We start from the raw sequence: 19,972 nt of genomic DNA, 5'->3' as shown, positions 1-19,972 counted from the left end.
TTAAACATATGTGTATTCCACACAAAACCTTTAAAATTATTCTTTTCATTTGTTGAACTCACATAGATGAACAGGAAAAAGTTATAATATAAAATAAAAAACATATTTTTAAATATTTATTATTAATAATAATATTTTGTCTTATATTACATTATAATTAGCCTATAAAAGATAAAACACAAATAATAATTTCAGTAATAAAAACCTATCTCTTCATACATTGATAATATGGAAAAAATAGAAACAATAATTTTTTATATTTCTATAACTTATTAACTATCTTCGAAATAAGTGCTTAATCATGTAATTTTAGCACCAACAATAATTGCTACGACTTTGAAATAAGATTAATGAGTAAATATTGTATAACAAATATTTATTAGGAGGGGTTCGGTATGTCAGCCTAAATTAATTGATTAAATATAATCGACTAATTAAATTAAATACCAATAACTGTATATATATTAAGTATTTAGTGTTTAGCGACTGCAAGATACAACACGGGATCTAATTTTAACTGCCCAATATTAAAAGCGTAAAGTAATTGTTTATTTATTGAGCGAAGCACGGCTCTAATTTAGATTTTTAATGGAAAAAATAAACCGTTTAATCGAAATGTTAAATAATACTTGTAATTTAGATCAATTAAAAGTGACATAAGCAGTGAATAGTTAAATCGGACGAAGTAGTAATCGAAGAAAATCAACATCATACCGTGAATCTACCGTACGTAGTGCACTTGAGTGAACAACATTAAAAGCAATAATCTATACAAATTTATATTGGGAAGTCGGTTTAAGAGCGCCTGCTAGATCTTGCTAGTCTTTTGAAAAAGGAACAACATTTTTAAATTGCGTAATACATGTTGTTTGTCCGTGAACGTTTAACATTAAAAGTTAAACCAATAAGAACACCTATACACTGTATAGTATACAGTATAATCTCCTTATAGTTTATTTGGCGTAAAACAGCTGTGTATAAAGGCACCCCGCCTATTAGTTCTCGCAGGTCGTTTAGTGAACACACGTTTACTCCATACCACAAACATATAATGTAAAGCTTTCTTGTTCACATAAAAAGTCTCATCATCATCAATTTAAAGCTCCTACAGCGTAAAGTGGGACAACAATCTATCGCTAAACGTGATATCCTTGAAGAGATCGGGGTGTGTGGGGTGCGTGTTAGGTCTCGCAGGTCGTCTAGTGGAACACACGTGCGCCACAGTGTCGCGGACATGCGCCCGCGGCACGTCCCCCCGCAACATGACCAAGCGGGCCAGCTGCTCCTCACTAACCCCGGGACATTTGTCCACAACACCGTGCAGGTCCAGCGAGAGCATCTCTATGTCTTGGCAACGGAGCACCTGCGCACGATGTATCTCTTTTTACATTCTATAGACTTGTTATCAATACATCTATACTAATATTATAAATATGATGAGTTTGTTTGGTTAAACGCGCTAATCTTAGGAACTACTGATCCGATTAAAAAAACCCTTTAAGTGTTACATCGCCTATTTATTGAGGGAGGATGTAGGCTATATAAAATCAGATACTACGAGGGTAAAACCGCGGGCAACAGCTAGTACCTACTAAAAAGCGGAGAGAGCTTTATCAAGATATCGATTTTGTAATACTTCAGTCTGCTTGTGACCACGCTCGCTGTATGATAACAAGATGAAACTAAGATGTGTTCGAATCATCAGAAATGTGATATTTAATGAATAAATCGAGAACATGAGACTCGAGCCCGTAAAAAGTTCTAAAATTTTTTTGTAAATAATATTTCAACGTAATATACGATATAGAATATTCATATTTAAAGAGTAGAATATTGTAACACATAATGGATTCATAAAATAACCACACATTAAGTCGTTACGAAAGTACGACTTCCTTGCATATGAGAAAAATCATACGGCCATAACCTTGGAACGGTGACCGTAAGTAATAATAAATATGCTCAATAAATTTTGCGGCCTCTACCTCTGTAATTAAGTTTGAAGGTTAGTTTATAACATTAATATATATAAACTAAATACTACGTAAGGCAAACATAAATAAACAGGAATTTCTGGGCGAAATGATATCGAATAAAGTAAATATATTCACTTACTTCAGCTAGTGTGCTCAGAACTTCAAACGGCCAGTCAACGTTGATTCCCTCAGCGGCGAGAGCAATTTTCTTGAAAAACGATCGTATCTGGTTTGCTTCTTTCACTATCTTAGTCGCCGCTTGTTGCGCCTCTTCGACAGTTTTAAAAGTTACTTTCTTTGACAACATTGCTGTTATATACTTTCTGTAGACTAGATTTTGCGCTTGATTTATAACGTACTCGAAGTTTTTCTCCCTCAAGTGATTGTAGTCTTGGAAGTAGTCTTCGAGTGTGACGCATATCGTATCAACTGGAATGCTAGAAGTCAGCCATTTCGCCGTGAATAGATCATCGAAGTGTTTTTCAAGATCTAAAAAGGCCTCTTCGAGTAAAAAGTTAGCTGCTTCGTTCCTCAAATTCTGCAAAGTATTATAAATTATATAGAAAATGTAAATTTTCCATTGCGAAATGGAATTATTTGCAATGACAAAACACTCAATAGTCAACACACAACAGACAAATTGATTGTTACATATTCTTAACAGTTTCTAGAACTTTTTTAATTTATTTATTTTATATTAGAGCGGGAAACCTAATTTGTGAATGGCTTTATGCTAAACGACTACCAACTTCAACAAACAATTACAGCAGTCGTTCCGCTGCAAATGCGTTGCTCTGGGTAACGGATAAGGAAAGAATTGACGATGAGAATAAAGGAATAGGATGGAAAGACCAGAAAATAGTAACGGACCTCCGGCTCCTCCACTGACCTACTTATTTTTTATGTTACGCCGATCGTCTGTGAGGGTGTGAGGAGTGTCTGTGAGGCTGTGAGGAGGGACCTGGCCCAATTCGTGCCAAAGCGTACTTGACTCCCGCAAAATGCAACAAGCCCATTGACAATGCTAGGACAAACACTTTCCCAAATTGTCAGTCAGTCAGTCAGTCAGTCAGTCAGTCAGTCAGTCAGTGAACGAGGCCTGCAGTCGGGCAGCGCACGCACCTGGAAGGTAGCCAGCATCCGGTTGAACTTCTCCTCGGCGGGCGGGTCGTGGCGCGCGGGCGGCCAGTGGCGCGCCTGCGTCTGCTGCGCGAGCCGCACCATCTGCTCGCTGTTGTTCACGATGGTGATCATGTGGTGCGTGAAGTACGCGACGCGCGCGCGGTCCGCGAAGTGAGCGTTCTGGTCACGTGCCATCGTAATCCTCATTATTGTCGTCATCGCATACAACTATATTATCTACTAGCTGTTGGCCCCGGCTTCGCATGTGATACATATATAGCCTACTAGCTGCGCCCCGCGGTTTCACCCGCGTAAGTCCGTATCCCATAGGAATATTGGGATAAAAAGTTGCCTATATGTTATTCCAGTTGTCCAGCTGTCTACGTACCAAATTTCATCGCAATCGGTTCAGTACTTTTTGCGTGAAAGAGCAACAAACCCACGCATCCTTACAAACTTTCGTACATTTATAATATTAACGAATTGGCAACACCAACTGTAAAACGATTGGCACTATAAAAATTACGAAGTAAATAAGATACAATTTTTACTTTGTACTCCAAACCAATGACCAAACGAAACCAAAGAAAGTGCCAATACTTGTTTTCGACCAATTTAGAACATTCATCATTTGCCAAGTAACCAAAGACCGTTTACGACACACTCAAGAACTTTTAAGACACCAAACGAAACCCAATTGGTCATGTAAACACGGTTGAGGTCATTCTCGCGCGAAAAATTTTAACACCGCGATTCAGAAAATGACGTCATTTGCACAACGCCATCTATCGGATTTGGATTTCAACTATCAACATTAGTTCTATTTTTAGTCTTAAGATGCCGTTGCAAGTACTATACAGAATTTCGTATCGTAATATTTTACTTCTTGAACTCACTAAATTAATCATATCTTGTGATAGAGTGAACCGATTTCGATGAAACAAAAACTAAATTATACCTCAAGTTACGCATAATTTTTGTATTTAAACATTGTCTACATTTAATTAGTAGATTTTACGTGATATGCGCACAAACAAACATATAAACAGACAAACAGACAAAAATTTCAAAAATGGAAATGGGTTCTGTTAGTTATCTTTTCACACACTGGCTATTTTTTTTTTCAATTTCTTCAATGTACAAAAACGATTTTTCTACAGATTTATTATATGTATAGACTAGCAGTTGGCCCCGACTTCGCACGTGGTACATATATAGCCTATGTCAGTCAGTGAAGTTGCAAATTCTAATGAAAGAATTCTTGAAATCGGTCCAGTGGTTTTTGCGAGGAAACATTACAAACAAACAAAAATACAAAAGTTTCCTCTTTATTATATTACTGTAGATTTACAGGGATCAAGAACTTTGTCCCCCTGCTTTACAAAAATTTCGCCGAGGGTGGTGGACGAAATATGGCACTTTTGTTATTTGCACAGATGAGAAATGCTTATATATTTGTTTTAATAATGCATAAAAACTATATTATATATCAGATTTCCATGCATTTGTCACACCCTTATTTGTTTATGGTTACGGTCGAATTTCGACCACTGGTGTCTATTAACTGCTTTAAATAAACGAATCACCACAGTGACATCTTGATTGCTCGCAGTGTGGCATGTTTAATAAATGTGAAGTAAATCATGTGTGTCACCATGTTATAAATATGTACCAACCCTGAATTTTACTTAAAATAAGCAATACAGAAAAAAGAAAAACCTACTCATTAAGAATTTTTTTAAAAAATCACCTACCTTAAATTGTATAACACCTTCCCTATACATGTTTCCGAAGCGAGTCACTTGTTCAATACTCAGTAGAAGAGCTTTGAATGTGATTTCTTTTGTTATTGTCTCTGTAACCTAAAAATAAAAATTTTATCAAGTATGTTAGTATAGTATGTACAACAACCGCCAAAAGCAGCAAACAGTATGTCCTTGTCACAATTGTTTACCACCCACTGCTTCGCCGAAAGGAAAAATAGACAGGCCCGGTTTATCGTTTATATTTATGCCTGGTATATAACGGGATTTCCCAAAAAAAATCCCTGTACAAAAATTTCTTGCAAATCAATTCAGTGGTTTACGAGTAAAAATGGAATTGTCAGGCAGACATACTTTCCCATTTATAATGTTTTTGTTTGTACATAAGCATGAGCGAACCAATTTGTAACTCGTCTTTAGAATATTATAATTAAGAAAATATTAAATTTTAACGGTAAAAGATCATTGTACACATAAATATATTCAACCTTATTTGCATGAGTTAAAATCAGATTTACAAAGCACCAGAACTCTACTTGGGACCTGAGGAGATTTTCTGTTGCTAAATACTGAAAAGCTGAGGACCACCTGGGGTTCGTAATGCTAAACAATAAAAACCAAACCTGAAGGTTCTGATCGATCATCTGGAATATAATGACGGGCGCGTGCGTGTGAAACGCGGCCGTGTGCGGCTCCACCTCGGGCGAGCGCTCGCCGCCCCACTCCGCGCGCTCCGACTCCAGCGTCTTGTCCATCCACTCGCGGTAGTTCGACTCCATTTTCTGCAACAAACATATGAATGCATTCATTAATGACGATATTTTATTTGACAAACACTTGTTATGGAAATTCATTTCATATTTTAATTTAGGTTGGTAATCTTTTTGTTTGTTTTCAGTATGAATTAATTAATATTTTGTTCAATATAAGGTTTTTACAGCCTTTATAGTTGATATTTGTAAATATAGTTGATATTTATAATCTAACTTTATAAGACACCAACAAACATCTTTTAAAATTTACTAGCTGAACCGACAGACATTGCCCCGTCTTGGCGTGAAACGCGTGAATTAGTACAGTTTTTGAATTATGGCGCCAATTTCTCAATCTTTTATTCTAACAATAATAAACATAAGAAAAATAAAGAATTTGCAAAACCGAATGAGTCGTTCATGTATGGCGCCATGACTAAGACAAGTAAGTATTCATAGGTAAATAGATTTTTTTATATAATACTACTAAATAAAATGTACTAATTTAAGGAAACACAATTATTTTTGTAAGTAATATGGGAAAGTTTGTTCCGTCTTTCATGCTAAATTTAATATTTGATATTTATACTTTATTTATAATTCTTAGGTGTTGTTCTGGATGGTATATTTTAAATTGTACCTGTAAATATTCATCCTGCAGTTTTTGCATAGTTTCATCAGTCAGTAATGGAGGTAGAGTAGATACATCAATTTTTAGCTCCGGACTTGCCATCAACTCTTGACCAGGGTATGTGTTTAGTATCCATGACAACAAAGTCACATATTCATTGCCTTCCAATCCATTCTGGACTACATCTTGTAACTAAAATGTTATTGTCTTTGTATTCTTGATTGTCTTTATAAGATAATTAAATATTTTTATTTATATAAAACAATGCGAACAACTTACACTGCAAGATAGGCATGTATGATACATATTAACATATTTATTAACAATATCATAATGTGGCGGGAAACAAGGCACACACAAGGTTTTCACCACTCTTAAATCTTCTAAAATAAGTTGTCTTGTCAGTTCTAAGTATCGAATCAGCCATAATTTGTTATCTTCACGCTCATCAACTCGCGTGCCTTCGATACGCTGGGCGACAGCACGTTCTAGTTCCTCAAATGCTGTCTTCCTCCAGTTTTTTGGTCTACCTGGTGGCATAAACCCAGATTGATCTTGTTGCTGAAACACAATGAATTAAAATCAAGAAAAAAATCATTCATTAATTTTAACATGAAAGTTCATTGGGAAAAATCATGTTGTGGTAGATTTCTGAAAATTGATGTAAACTTATACAAACAACATGATTCGAAAATAGAGCCCAACACAACGGTGGTGCAATTAAAAAGGTATTGGATAAATTATTGATTCAATGTTGTGAGTACATGATTATGAAATCCAGTATGAAATGCCTACATACATTGAATTAGTATACCCTAGATGGACTTCAATATTAAGCAAATAAAAAAATTGGAATTAATGATTTATTATGATGCTTAATTATGAATGAAAAGTGAGACACATACCTGTAAAGCCATTTGGTCTCTCTTTTCTTCTCTTTCTATAATTCTCAATGCAGTCACAATGACAGTTGGTTCTTTTCTAACCGTATTTAAGGTTCTTGCTAATATTAGTTTTATCTGTTTCTCTAATAAATTGGATACAACCCCAACATCCTCAAAATAAGCTTTTAACATAATTTTATCATGTGAAGACTGATTAGGAAGTCTGTGTAGCTCATAAAGCAGGTCATCTCTAGAATTTTCGAGATCACTGAGACACTGAAAATGTTTTATAAAAAGTTCATCATAATCTTACTAATCCTACTAATATTATAAATTTTGTAAGGATGTGTGTGTGTTTGTTGCTCTCACGCGCAAAAACTACTGAACCGATTGCAATGAAATTTGGTACGTAGACATCTGGACAACTGGAATAACATATAGGCATCTTTTTATCCCGATATTCCAACGGTATACGGACTTACACGGGTGAAACCGCGGGGCGCGGCTAGTTACCAATAAGCTGAGAATTATTTCATAACCATTGTTAAACTTTGGTTATGTTTTAATTCAGTAAGCAAATCACTACATAACTGTTACTATTGCATGAGAAATTTTGAAAGAATAGAAAAAATTTGATCACATTTCACACAGCATTTCAATGCTATAAAACTAAAAATTAAATTTGTTACTATTGCAGCTGTAACAGAATACATTGCATTGCATAAAGATTGTAAGCAACAATAGGTATATTTCACTTCAATACCTGGTGAGCATGTAACAGTTTTCCTTCACCAATCCATTGTTTAGTTTTTGCTACACTTTCTGGTACTGTAAAAATGTGTTTCAAACTGTCCATAGCAGTTACATATTGAGAATGACGACAATCTTCCTCACGCACTGCTTGTAGAGATGCTACTAATGGTGGTACACCTTTTAATAGTTCTTCTAATTCATCCATTCTTAAAATTTAAACACACACATTAGCGGCTTTTGTGGTAAAAGCATTTTAAATTTTTTATGTCTTAGTCGGCAATGGAGCTGGTGGGACGCCTGATAGTAAGTGTTACCATCACCCATGGAACAATTGGAGAGGTGTAAGGCAGATTGCATCCCTTATGCCTCTACAAATGGATTGCCGACTTGAAATTAGTAAGGGATTAGGAAAGAATTAATGAGAGGAATAAAGGTAAGGACTGGGGTAGGAAAGAAAGGGTAAGGAAAAGGATATGGGCCTCCGATATAATCCAATTTTTTATAAGATTAAGCAAATTTGGAACAAATGTGATTGACATTAATGGGAATCTATTGTATGTTAATGAGGTGAATTAAAAAAATTATTATTTTAATAAATGTGAAATAATAGAATAAAATTAAGTGTGCTTCTTACTTTATACTGATTTGTTGCACATCATCAAGACACTCTTGTAGCTGTCGTAAACCTACACTTACTCCATCCAATTTTCCTTGAACTGCTGATTTCAGTTGGGCTTCAATTGATGCCTTTTTATGGGTTATCCTTTTTTTATATTGTTCAACCTGAATTTTATGTAAATTTAGCAAAGGAAGCTTTAAGGATATTTATTAAATGTTGGTTAATTAGAGTTCTACTAAATCAGACTATTCATAATACATAATATCTTTGATTAAACTTAACGTGTATAATACAATAATATAACATTTTAATGAAAGCAACGCCCTTAATAGCGTATTTTGTCACTTATTTTATAAACATGATTGAAAGAGACGAACCTTTTCCAGCTGACCAGGTCTTTGCATCATATTCATAACCATTTTTTCTGCTGCTGCTTTTGACTCTTCTTCTATCTCTTCCATGGTACTCATATTTCCGAAAACAAACCAACAATAATCAAAGTAACCGTATTACTTAATGTAAGCTTGGTACATTAAGTTACAGCACGAAACAATATAGAAAATGTAGTTCGTAAGGATGAAACCTTGATTAATAAATAAATTAAATTAGAAAGAGTAAATCGGGCTTCTTGGGTATGTGCACGAATAAAAACATAAAAGTTTAAAGTATTATATTTGATAGAATAATATGTCAACAATTACAAGAACACCAATGAGTGAATTACAGTGTCACTTGCATTATTGCATAGATTATATATCCTTATCCTACATCATTTGCGTGCAAACATTCGTTCAATCTAGTATAATATTATGTAAAGTATTATATTATCTGTGATATTATATTATATTTGGTGCAATTTACAATTTATATACGAAAATAGTTGGTTCTAATATATGGAAAAAAATATATGTGTGCCACTCGGGGACTGCCACGGTAAAGCTTTAAGCTATTGCATAGCATTTTTTATTTTGACGACGCATGGCTTCCAACGTCGCACAGTTGTGCCGGTCGTAGTGGGGGTGTTAGCTTTATTATTGCTACGAAATATCTTGAATTGGTCGTCGCGCCCAAATCTCACGATAATGCTATGCTAATGCTAACCTATGCAATCGCTTAAAACATTTGAAAATGCCGTACTATACTTGTAGTTCAAGGGTATTCGTGCGAATGTGAGTGATCTGCATTATATATTTTAATTCTCTGCCATTACTGTCAAATGTCAACATCACTATCGTAAGTTGCCATAGTAACCACGGATTCCAATAAAACCTTGGTTTAGTAAAATCAAGGCAGGTAAACTAATAACAAGTGTATTAATTCGTATGCGACTTGGACACGTTTGTACTCCCTTATCATCTTACTAAAATAGGTGTATTAAACAATGAAATGAGTGAATGTACTTTAGATACGGACAATCTTAATCATATATGTTTTGCTTGCCCGCTTTATGACCATTCCTTTTTACATTTATCTCTTGAATTACTCTTGAATTCTATTTACCCTTTCCTATTTCTATTGCACGCCTCATAAGCGGAGCGTTGAGGTAGTGCTCTACTCTCGCTTAACGAAAATCAAGGGATTTTTTTAACTAAAAGTATCTGTAAATATTTTCTATCGCACTTGTAGAATAATATTTATACATAATTGTCAAGAAAAAACACTAGTTTCAACACTCATGACATTTTTAAATCTTATTTTGCTTTGTAAATAACTAAAAAAAATGTTTAAAAAAATTATTCTAAGCCTGTCCGTTTGTATGTATGTATGAAAACCAGCGTGGTCACGATAACTCACGAAAAACTTAACTAATCGAATTTTTTTTTTTTGTTTAACGCTTCGGTATCATCTAAATTTATTTCCTTTCGAAGATCACGGTCTAATTCAATGTAATTTTATATTAATTGACAAAACAAAAATCCACTTATCGAATGTATATTTCTATCTCATCAACTATTTTTCTGTTACGTTATGTAAAAAGGCTTGTTTACAATACTTGCGTGTAAATATTTTCTATCGCACTTGTAGAATAATATTTATACATAACTAGCAAACCCGGCGAACTCCGTTTCGCCACCAGATGGCTTCGTTTTTCCCGCTTTTGTGTTGAAATTTTTCCTGAATTTTCTTTGCTATAAACCTCACGGAGCCCGAGACCTTTCCAACGAATGCAAAACCATGGAAAACGGTTCGTGCGTTTTGGAGTTATAGCGTCAGGAAGGAAAACCCGACTTATTTTTATATAGTAGATTGTCAAGAAAAAACACTAGTTTCAACACTCATGACATTTTTAAATCTTATTTTGCTTTGTAAATAACTAAAAAAATGTTTAAAAAAAATATTCTAAGCCTGTCCGTTTGTATGTATATATGAAAACCGGCGTGGTCACGATAACTCGCGAAAAACTTAACTAATCAAATTTATTTATTTTTTTAACGCTTCGGTATCATCTAAATTTATTTCCTTTCGAAGATCACGGTCTAATTCAATGTAATTTTATATTAATTGACAAAACAAAAATCCACTTATCGAATGTATATTTCTATCTCATCAACTATTTTTCTGTTACGTTATGTAAAAAGGCTCGTTTACAATACTTGCGTGTAGTACCTTATATTTCCATTTCTGGGTGGACAATGGCGCGAAAAATTCAAAAGTCTTTTTTATTTTTTTCTTGTAAAAATTAAAAACCGCTATGAGGCGTGCACTTTTGGATTTTCCAAACTTTATTAACTGTCTCTTACTCGAGCCTGTTAAATATTGCGAAGTCATTGGAGATTTTATCCATCGAAATAATATAAAATTGTAAATAATTATTGTATTATTTACAGTAAAGTAATTTTTACGTAGTTTTTCATTCACTAATAATTTATATTGTATTTACATAGATTATTTAAAGTTGTATATTTTATATTGATAAGCACCACTTCTCTGATTATACGCGTGCTTAAATCTGTCATTATTGTATAAAAATTGTTTCCCTACCTTTTATAACTTAACACTGGCTAATAGTTCTGACTTATTGCCATAAAAAAAGAAAAAAAAAAACGTGAGTACCACAGAGTAAGTAAAATACTAACTAGTATAACATTATGTTATCTGTGATACTACGTTGGAACTACTGAAATGGTCTTTAAATTTTGTTTTTGACTTTGCGTGTTTAGACAGGTGTTATTTATATTATGGACACGTTTTTATTTAAAGTGAGCTAGATAAAATAAATAAATCATAATGCAAAATTAATTTATCCTTACCTATAAAAGGTTATGTTCACAAGATTAAAAGACTACATGAACACTAATGAAAATACGCACCAAAGATCTCAGTTCATAATTCCCTATTCACCAAAGGTTTTGTGATAGCTATGTTGGTTTATATTTAATAGCAAAAATGTGGACAATAATAATAATATGTATTATTTCGCTAATAGCTTATTTTGTAACTGATGAGTTAATACCGAAACTTAAAGATTTATTTATAAAAGCCGGCTTATATGGTGTAGATTTATGTAAAGTGTCAAAAGATAAAATGTAAGTACTATTTCATTTCTTTCATTACGACTCATTATTTAAGATAGTATGCAATCATTTGAAATTTTATTGTTATTTTCAGTCCAGAAGCTATTGGAGTTGTATCTGGATGTGTATTTTTAGTAACTAACTTCTTGTTTATACCTGTAGTGTTTGGAAATAGTCTCATAGACACAAGGAATTTTCCCCATAATGAGGTAGAAAAAATGTTGTATTATAAAATGACTCAAATTAATTATTGTTAATCTATAAGAATAATTTGAAAAATGTATTGCAGTTTGCAGAGTTGTTAGCAGGTCTATTATCAATATGCTGCATGCTTTTACTTGGGTTTGCGGATGATGTATTGGATTTAAGATGGAGATACAAACTTTTATTACCAACAGTGGCTTCACTACCCCTGTTAGTTGTTTATTATGTCAACTTCAACTCAACAACAATTATTGTGCCTATACCTTTAAGAGATTATTTAGGGCCTTCTATAAATATAGGTTTGTATGATTCTAGTCAAAGCCAATGTAATGGAGATACCTATTTCAAAATTAAATTATTATTGCGTATGCAATAATCAAATAAATTGATAATACATTAATAAAAAATGAAACAATTTGGGGAAACAATAGTCTTAAACATGTTCACTCATTAGGTGAGACTGTCATCTAAAAATATATTTATTTAACTTTTATTTTTCAGGATTTCTTTATTATATATACATGGGGATGTTAGCAGTATTTTGTACAAATGCAATAAATATATTGGCTGGCATCAATGGCCTTGAAGTTGGGCAGTCTGTTGTCATTGCTGCTTCAATAATCATATTTGATTTCATGGAGTTAAGAGGAGAACAGTACAAAGCCCATACATTTTCATTGCATCTGATGATTCCTTATCTAGCAACAACACTGGCCTTGTTGAAACATAATTGGTAAGTATAATATTAATTATGAAAACAATCACTGTTTTAAAAGTTGCTTGCATTTCTTCATATTTGATTAATCAAATATTGTATCTTTTGATGAGTATTCTAAAAAATAAATAATTATTGGCAGTCACTAAAAGATATCCATTCTTATTTGTACATTGTTTTATATTTCAGGTACCCGTCAAGAGTATTTATTGGAGATACATTTTGTTATGTTTCTGGAATGACATTTGCCGTTGTTGGTATCCTAGGACATTTCAGTAAAACTGTCCTTTTATTTTTTATACCCCAAATATTTAATTTCATATATTCTACTCCACAACTTTTTCACATTATACCATGTCCAAGGCATCGCTTACCTAAATACAGTGCAGAGACTGATTTAGTTCAAGCAAGTAGAACTGTGATAGCAAAGAAAGATTTGCATTTAGTGAATGGTGTTATTCTAAAAACGTTTACATTACTACACCTAATCGAAAGAGTTGAAGATGAAGAATATATTACTATTAATAATTTAACTATAATCAATTTATTTTTAATTAAATTGGGACCAATGCCTGAAAAAAGACTTACTTCAAGTCTGTTGATATTCCAAATCTTCTGTTCGTGTTTAGCTTTTATAATAAGATATCCTATGGCATCATATTTCTATAATAATATTTGACAGTTTTTGATAAAATGAGACTGTGATACTCTGAGAGGTCATAATTTTAAATTCATATTAAACTACATATAAGTGTAGCTTAGCTGTACTGAAAACATAGTATATTTCAAAATTAAAATGAAAAATTATTTATGAAAAAGTATTCAATTAAAAAAATATATATATTTATTTAATATAAATATCATTCAATACTTATTTAATTGTTTTTGGCCATTCAAGAAAAGTTTTGTTTTTAACCAAATAGAATATAAATAATCGTTATATTTATCTTACAGAATTGTATATGTAATTTAATTATAAAGAATAAATAAACTTTGTGTTTATGTCATTGTGTTCCTTTTTAACCCTTATTTTTAATTGAGGTGCCTGAAAACGACGGAGGATCTATTTAATAATTTAAATACATTATAATTTTATGAGGTTCCCAAAAATACTTTTTGTTAATTAAATCTCCAATAATTCCTATTCTGTATCCAAAATGAAACACTTGATTGAGTACTTTACCAAAGCTGTCAGAAAAGTTCATTAAAATCGGTTCAGTTAGAATAATGGAGATTACCATTACATTATAAGACTTGTTTGTGTCGTTTAAAAAGAGCCTGTTATTTTAACTATATAATGAAACACTCTTATTTTGTAAAATTTTAATAGATATTCTGGAACTGAGACGAACCATTTTCATTTTCTTGGTTCCCATATATAACCATAAAATTGTGAATACATAAAAAAGATACTAATTTATGAGTTCAAATAAAATAAAGTTAAAGCAATAATATAAGCAGAAACATTTTATTATCATTTATACATTTGGAATGCATCTTATTGAACAAACAGGAATGAGATAGGTACCTATCTCATTTCTGTTTAATAATTATTTACAAATAATTATTTGCATATTATAAACAACATTTATTATCTACACAATGACTTGAGATTGGTTAATTTACAATATTTTAAACATATACTTAAGTAATATAATATCTCCATTATTTTTCTAATTGCTATTGCCATTGGTGGTGTCTACACAAAAATAATTTAGGTAATAATTTTAATTTGATATGCAAAAGTCTCTGCCTGGAATTGAAAATTGTACTTATAAAAGTTTTCAGCTGTGAGAATGTTGTGTAGGTAAACTATACAATTTTGATATTTAATATACATAAATTACTTGTTTGATGACTTAATAGTTTCATTTAAGCTCATAGTACCAAAATAAATAAATACTATATAATGTATAACACATAAAAATAATTTAAAGGAGATGTTTAAGATTTTTTCATACTTGCCTATACTATTTACACATTTAAATAAATTTTGTATAAAACTTCAAAATATCTAAGTTTCTTTACCATAAGTCAACCAAATATCATATAATATATTATCTTCAGGATCACTATCATTGATCACCCTTAATGTTTTAAGTGTTTGCAAATAAAATGTTAATTCAGATGTAACAATTCCATGCTGCGGACTTCCATTTGCCACAATATTCATCTTACCCAACTGCTCTCTTAACTTGTCCTTAAAATTTTCATGGACTCTCATATATATTTTTCTTATTTGATCAAGGGGTAAAATATCAATTAGAGCCTCATGCAATTTTACTAAATGTTTCGATATATTTCGGAATGTTTGAGAAGGAACTGGTGGCTTAGCATCCCATCCCGCTAGTTGAGAACAAAGCATATTACTTACAATCAAAGATATTTTATTTTCTATTTCTTTCTTATGACCAGCAATATCACTTTCAATGCTATTGAATCCATTGAGAGATAATTCCTTAGAATGCAGTTTTTCTAGAAGCTGAATAATAAGAGGTAAAAGCCATAATATAACCTGCAGTGATCTAGACACAAGTGCCAAATTTGAAGTAGAAATAGTTTTCAACCCTGCACTTTGTATAGCTCCTGCACCTAATACTAATTGGCAGCACCGTGAGTTAAAATGTCTTATTAATTCTAACATACAGTGTACTAAGTATTGAACAATATCTGGAGACTGCTTTGTTGCATCACAGTATTCTAGCAATATTTTTATCAAAAGCTGTACCGAAGCAACAACAGCATAATTTTCTCTGTTTATTACAAAAAATTTGCCATCTGGTTTTCCTCTATCATACTGTAATAAACTTGGTATTTCACCAGTTTCACATATCTTATTAATGACACTTTGCAATTCATAAGGTACATCTGCTGTTTTCCATCTTTCATTGTTTAGCGCTGTAGTTAGTTGAGATCTTCTCTCTAAGTGCAAATTTTGTATGTATTTCATAGCAAAGCTTCTCAAAGCTAGTTTCATTGCATTGCTATTGTGTCCAGTAATTTCTTCACATTCTTTTGAAAAATTATCTATTAATTCTGACAATTTTGATAATTGAGTTAAATCAGAGAAAACATAGTCTCTGTCAGTTCTGGTTACAATGAGATTGGCACATCTTTCATTGCTGTAGTCAGATAGGGATGATATCAATTTATTGATTTTATCTTCTAACGATGTAATCTCTGCTTGGGTCCAAGTGTCTTCACTGTCATTCCCGGTAACATCACTCATTTGACTGACATCAAGGATAACATTGGTAACTGATAAGATTCTTCTAAACAAATTTACTAAATTAGGTGTAACTTTTTGGAGAAATGTAATGCCTTCATTACAAAGAAGCCATGTATCAGTGTTTGATCCTCTTAAAACAATTTCTGTATTTCCTTCCCTCTCAGATATTATTTCAACAACACTCTGTTTAATTGTTGCTTGAATAGAGGTCATTGCTTCAATTTTGAAATTATCTATGAAGTCAAATTCTTTTAATCTCAGTATCCCTGACACTATAGAAATTATTTTATCTCTTTCTGGTAACTCTTCAGGGTCTGCTTGAGATCTATTTAAATCTGCCACTATAAATCTTGAAAATTCATCATTAAGCATTTTTTGTATTAACCGCTTCATTTCAGTTAATTGTGGTGATAGGTGTCTAAAAGCTTGAATACCTGATAAGCGTGATGATAAAACTTTTTGGGTCGAACTTATTAAATCAAGTGCTGCTACATAGTCTGAAGTACTTAGCAAAAGCTGTATCATTGGTTGAGTCTGCTGAACTGTTCCCATTAATTTGAGTAGATCATGTACATTATTCAAGTTATGATTGATTCTTGTAAGACTTATTAATTTTATGGGACTCGATGTTAAATTTTGTTTTACATCAATGATTTTTTTTCTAGAAAATTGCACTGTCTTTATAGCTCTGGCCATTTGCTCCATTATAGTGTCATGAGAAAGCATAGCATGGAAAAATGCATCTGATTTTTGTGCAACTTGCTTAGATATCTTCATTTCAATGACATCTAAATAAGTACTCAATGTTTCCTGAAGTGATCTTATTGCAGTGTTTATATTTACTGAATCAGAAAGCCCAGGGAAAACTTTACAAAAATTTTTAGGGTCATTTAATGCTAGAGATTGCTCATAAAATATACTTGGAACCTCACAAATGGTTTCAACAACAGGAGTCTTTGATTTGATTGGAGCATTTTCTTTCAATTGGCAATGTCTTCTGTACCTTTTAGCAACCTTTTTACAATATGATTCAAAATGCAACAATGTTATTTCTGGCAAATATGGACTTGGATATATTTCAACTCTATCTATAAAACTATCACCCCAAGTCTTTGTGAAAAAATTACTTTGTTTACCTCTGTTTGGATCATTTAGAACTGCAGGTATATTTTGTGATGATGAATAAAAGTCCCAGTTTTCAGAGCCATCTGTGTTATACAAATGATGTTGTCGTATATGATATTTAAAACCAGCTTTTCGTAGATCACCAAACTGTAATGCAGAACAAATGCCATTCTGTCCATATTGGCAAAGAATAATTGATCCTTCCTTTATACTATGTTTTTCTTGTATGTGTCTGAAATAGATATTTAGAAAATGAAACAGCATTCTAACCTTAATGAAGCTTGTAAAACATAATATATAGATCTAGCCATAACGAAATTGTGTATATAATTTAAATCTCTCGTGGGTACTTTGTATACTGAATGATTGTCTTCATTACACATACAATATTTAAGTTACTAAAATAACTTACTTTTCGAATTCTGAGGCTGTTGTGAACAGCAAGTTTGGGCAATGGATACAGTTTTGCCATGTTGGCGTTTTCGTACATACATTGGAAGTATCCTCCATAACATTTTTGTTTTCAACTTCACTTAATTTTTTTATTAAATGTATCTAAAATATCATCTTAATATTTGTCCGAACAAAAAGTTGAGAAATTTCATGATTATTGATGATTATAATCCGTCAAATTGACATTTGACACTAAATAAAATGACGTTAAAAGTAGAGAAGTGCACAATATCAAAATCGGATTTTTTGATGCATTTTACGATCGATAACATGATGATCTCGTGCTTACAAACTTTTTGGGCTTTTACTACCTACGAGATCAAAGACGTTGTTCTACTTTAAGCTTTCTTTTTATACTGTCGCCATATTGTAGAAAAAGGTCACTAGTAGTCCCCTGGCTACTACTACAGATAACATAATAACTATATTAGCAATTACTGTGCCTTGAACCCTATAGAAAAATACGGGAGAATTTAGAAAAGCGTAATCATTCAGCAAGTAAGCATATTAAATTCAGAAGTCAGGTTGGTGTGGCGTTCTGATTTGAATTTTGTAAATAGTCCAACATTGTTCTTTTGCACTTATATTCTCTCGTATGACAGTATTTTGCTGAAATGATCTCGAATCCATCACATAATTTCTTAACCCTTCTTATTTTCCATTATCTGACTGTGTCTAAATTTGCAACGGCATGATCAGCAGCTTCTTATTTCTGAAGTTACTTCTGAATTTTTGAACTAAATTCAGTAATGTGTAATTAGCGCCTATGTCTGTTTACGCCTGTGCCCCTCCTAGTCGATGTTTTACTAAGTTTCTCTGTTATTTTCAATCAGACCTGTTTATATTAGAAAATTCGCATTTACAGCACCTAGGTAACTTACTTATCCACATTTTACCTTTATACAAAATATATAGTTCTTTACTGAATATAATATTCCGATTTAAAAATCAGAAATAGTCAGCTATTATTAAAGAAATAATATGTTTTATTAAATATAATATTAAGTTACAATATAATATTTGCGTGCTTTATAATACTTTCCTTCTTTTAAAGTCCAAATTTTTTTATCTAGTAATATTTAATTGATTTGTTTTATTTAGCTCAATTTAACAGCATTTAAATTACAACTTTAATAGGTTTTATAGCGCATCGCATGCATTTTATTAGTTATGGCTGTATGATGAATCATGAAAATTTTTACGATATAATTCATAGATGTTCATTTTTGTGTTATTCCCTAATACCTATGTAAAAAATTAAAAAACTGGTGGAATTCGATACTTCAGACGGCAGATAAATTAAAAAGTACCTGTTTATTATTCTGACTTTGGTCCCTCAGTAGAGCCTACCTGAATTATATTTTGTACTAGTGTAGAGTAAAAAATATAACGTAGATAGTCACTACTAGTAGTATTTGACTATGTTCTTTTTCTTCTATTTTTTTTTTCAAATTAAATGCTTTGGTTGTTTCTACCTCTGGTGGATGACATATATCACCACATAATATAAAGCAAAGTCGTTTCCTGCGTCTGTCTGTTTGTTTGTATGTATGTATGCTTAAAAACTTAACAACGAATTTGATTGGTAGTTATCGATCCTTTCCTTATCCCTTACACTTTAAAAGCGGGCAGCGCATTCGCACAGGTTTGAGCCTTTGCGAATGAGGCGTATGTTCATGGGCGGTGGTGATCGCTTACCATCAAGCCAACCTCCAGCTCAGTTGCCCGCTATGACATAAAAAAATAAATAAATATAAAATTAAACTGCTGCGAAGTTAACACGTATGAAGCTGCGGGCGAAATCTTGTATGCATTAAAGAATCGAACGCCCCTAAATTTATTGTTTGTAATTTTTTACGTAGTACTTTTTTTCTTTTTTTATGTTGCTGTTATGGGATAAGGTACAAAGCTGAATAATGAATAAAAAGTTGTTTTTTATTACATCATTTTTAGTATAGTCACGGATAATATAATTCTAGGTATACTAGTTGTATGGTATTGGATACATAAATTTTTATTAAAGTAGTCGTGAATCGAGGATTCCTCGGTTCGGTTCCCAAAATAAAAACAATAAAAATAAGTAGATGAGGTTAATGGTAATATCATAGAAAAAAAACAATTATGTAATGCTTTATAGTTTTTTATACCTATTACGTCCGATATGTGTAATCATAACCATTACATCAATTATACAAAATATTTGTATAGGTACTCTTTCTACTTATACTAAT

The 19,972-nt window shown here is 32.2% G+C and overlaps 3 protein-coding genes across 3 annotated transcripts; 1 reads left to right on the top strand and 2 right to left on the bottom strand.

The window, feature by feature from the left end:
* Positions 1 to 851: 851 nt before the first annotated feature.
* LOC119834475 (exocyst complex component 3) lies at positions 852 to 9,325 on the bottom strand. Its single transcript, XM_038358847.1, has 11 exons — positions 8,878 to 9,325; positions 8,516 to 8,664; positions 7,892 to 8,087; positions 7,150 to 7,404; positions 6,524 to 6,805; positions 6,254 to 6,436; positions 5,485 to 5,643; positions 4,853 to 4,960; positions 3,099 to 3,278; positions 2,116 to 2,514; positions 852 to 1,363 (listed from the first exon to the last, which is right to left on the bottom strand). Exons 1-11 carry the CDS (start codon positions 8,968 to 8,970, stop codon positions 1,106 to 1,108), a joined length of 2,262 nt encoding a protein of 753 aa, XP_038214775.1. The 5' UTR covers positions 8,971 to 9,325; the 3' UTR covers positions 852 to 1,105.
* A 2,302-nt stretch (positions 9,326 to 11,627) lies between these two features.
* On the top strand, positions 11,628 to 13,783 carry LOC119834598 (UDP-N-acetylglucosamine--dolichyl-phosphate N-acetylglucosaminephosphotransferase). The gene is made up of 5 exons (XM_038358996.1): positions 11,628 to 12,027; positions 12,110 to 12,224; positions 12,305 to 12,518; positions 12,721 to 12,952; positions 13,124 to 13,783. Exons 1-5 carry the CDS (start codon positions 11,888 to 11,890, stop codon positions 13,611 to 13,613), a joined length of 1,191 nt encoding a protein of 396 aa, XP_038214924.1. The 5' UTR covers positions 11,628 to 11,887; the 3' UTR covers positions 13,614 to 13,783.
* Positions 13,784 to 14,388: 605 nt separating this feature from the next.
* LOC119834467 (vacuolar protein sorting-associated protein 54) lies at positions 14,389 to 18,054 on the bottom strand. Its single transcript, XM_038358834.1, has 2 exons — positions 17,701 to 18,054; positions 14,389 to 17,520 (listed from the first exon to the last, which is right to left on the bottom strand). Exons 1-2 carry the CDS (start codon positions 17,796 to 17,798, stop codon positions 14,949 to 14,951), a joined length of 2,670 nt encoding a protein of 889 aa, XP_038214762.1. The 5' UTR covers positions 17,799 to 18,054; the 3' UTR covers positions 14,389 to 14,948.
* Between the last annotated feature and the right edge of the window lie 1,918 nt (positions 18,055 to 19,972).

This window comes from Zerene cesonia, chromosome 19, assembly GCF_012273895.1.
Source record: "Zerene cesonia ecotype Mississippi chromosome 19, Zerene_cesonia_1.1, whole genome shotgun sequence".
NCBI classification, from domain to species: Eukaryota; Metazoa; Arthropoda; class Insecta; order Lepidoptera; family Pieridae; genus Zerene; species Zerene cesonia.
The sequence above is the reverse complement of the archived record's forward strand: the minus strand, read 5'-3'. Positions and strand labels throughout refer to the sequence as shown.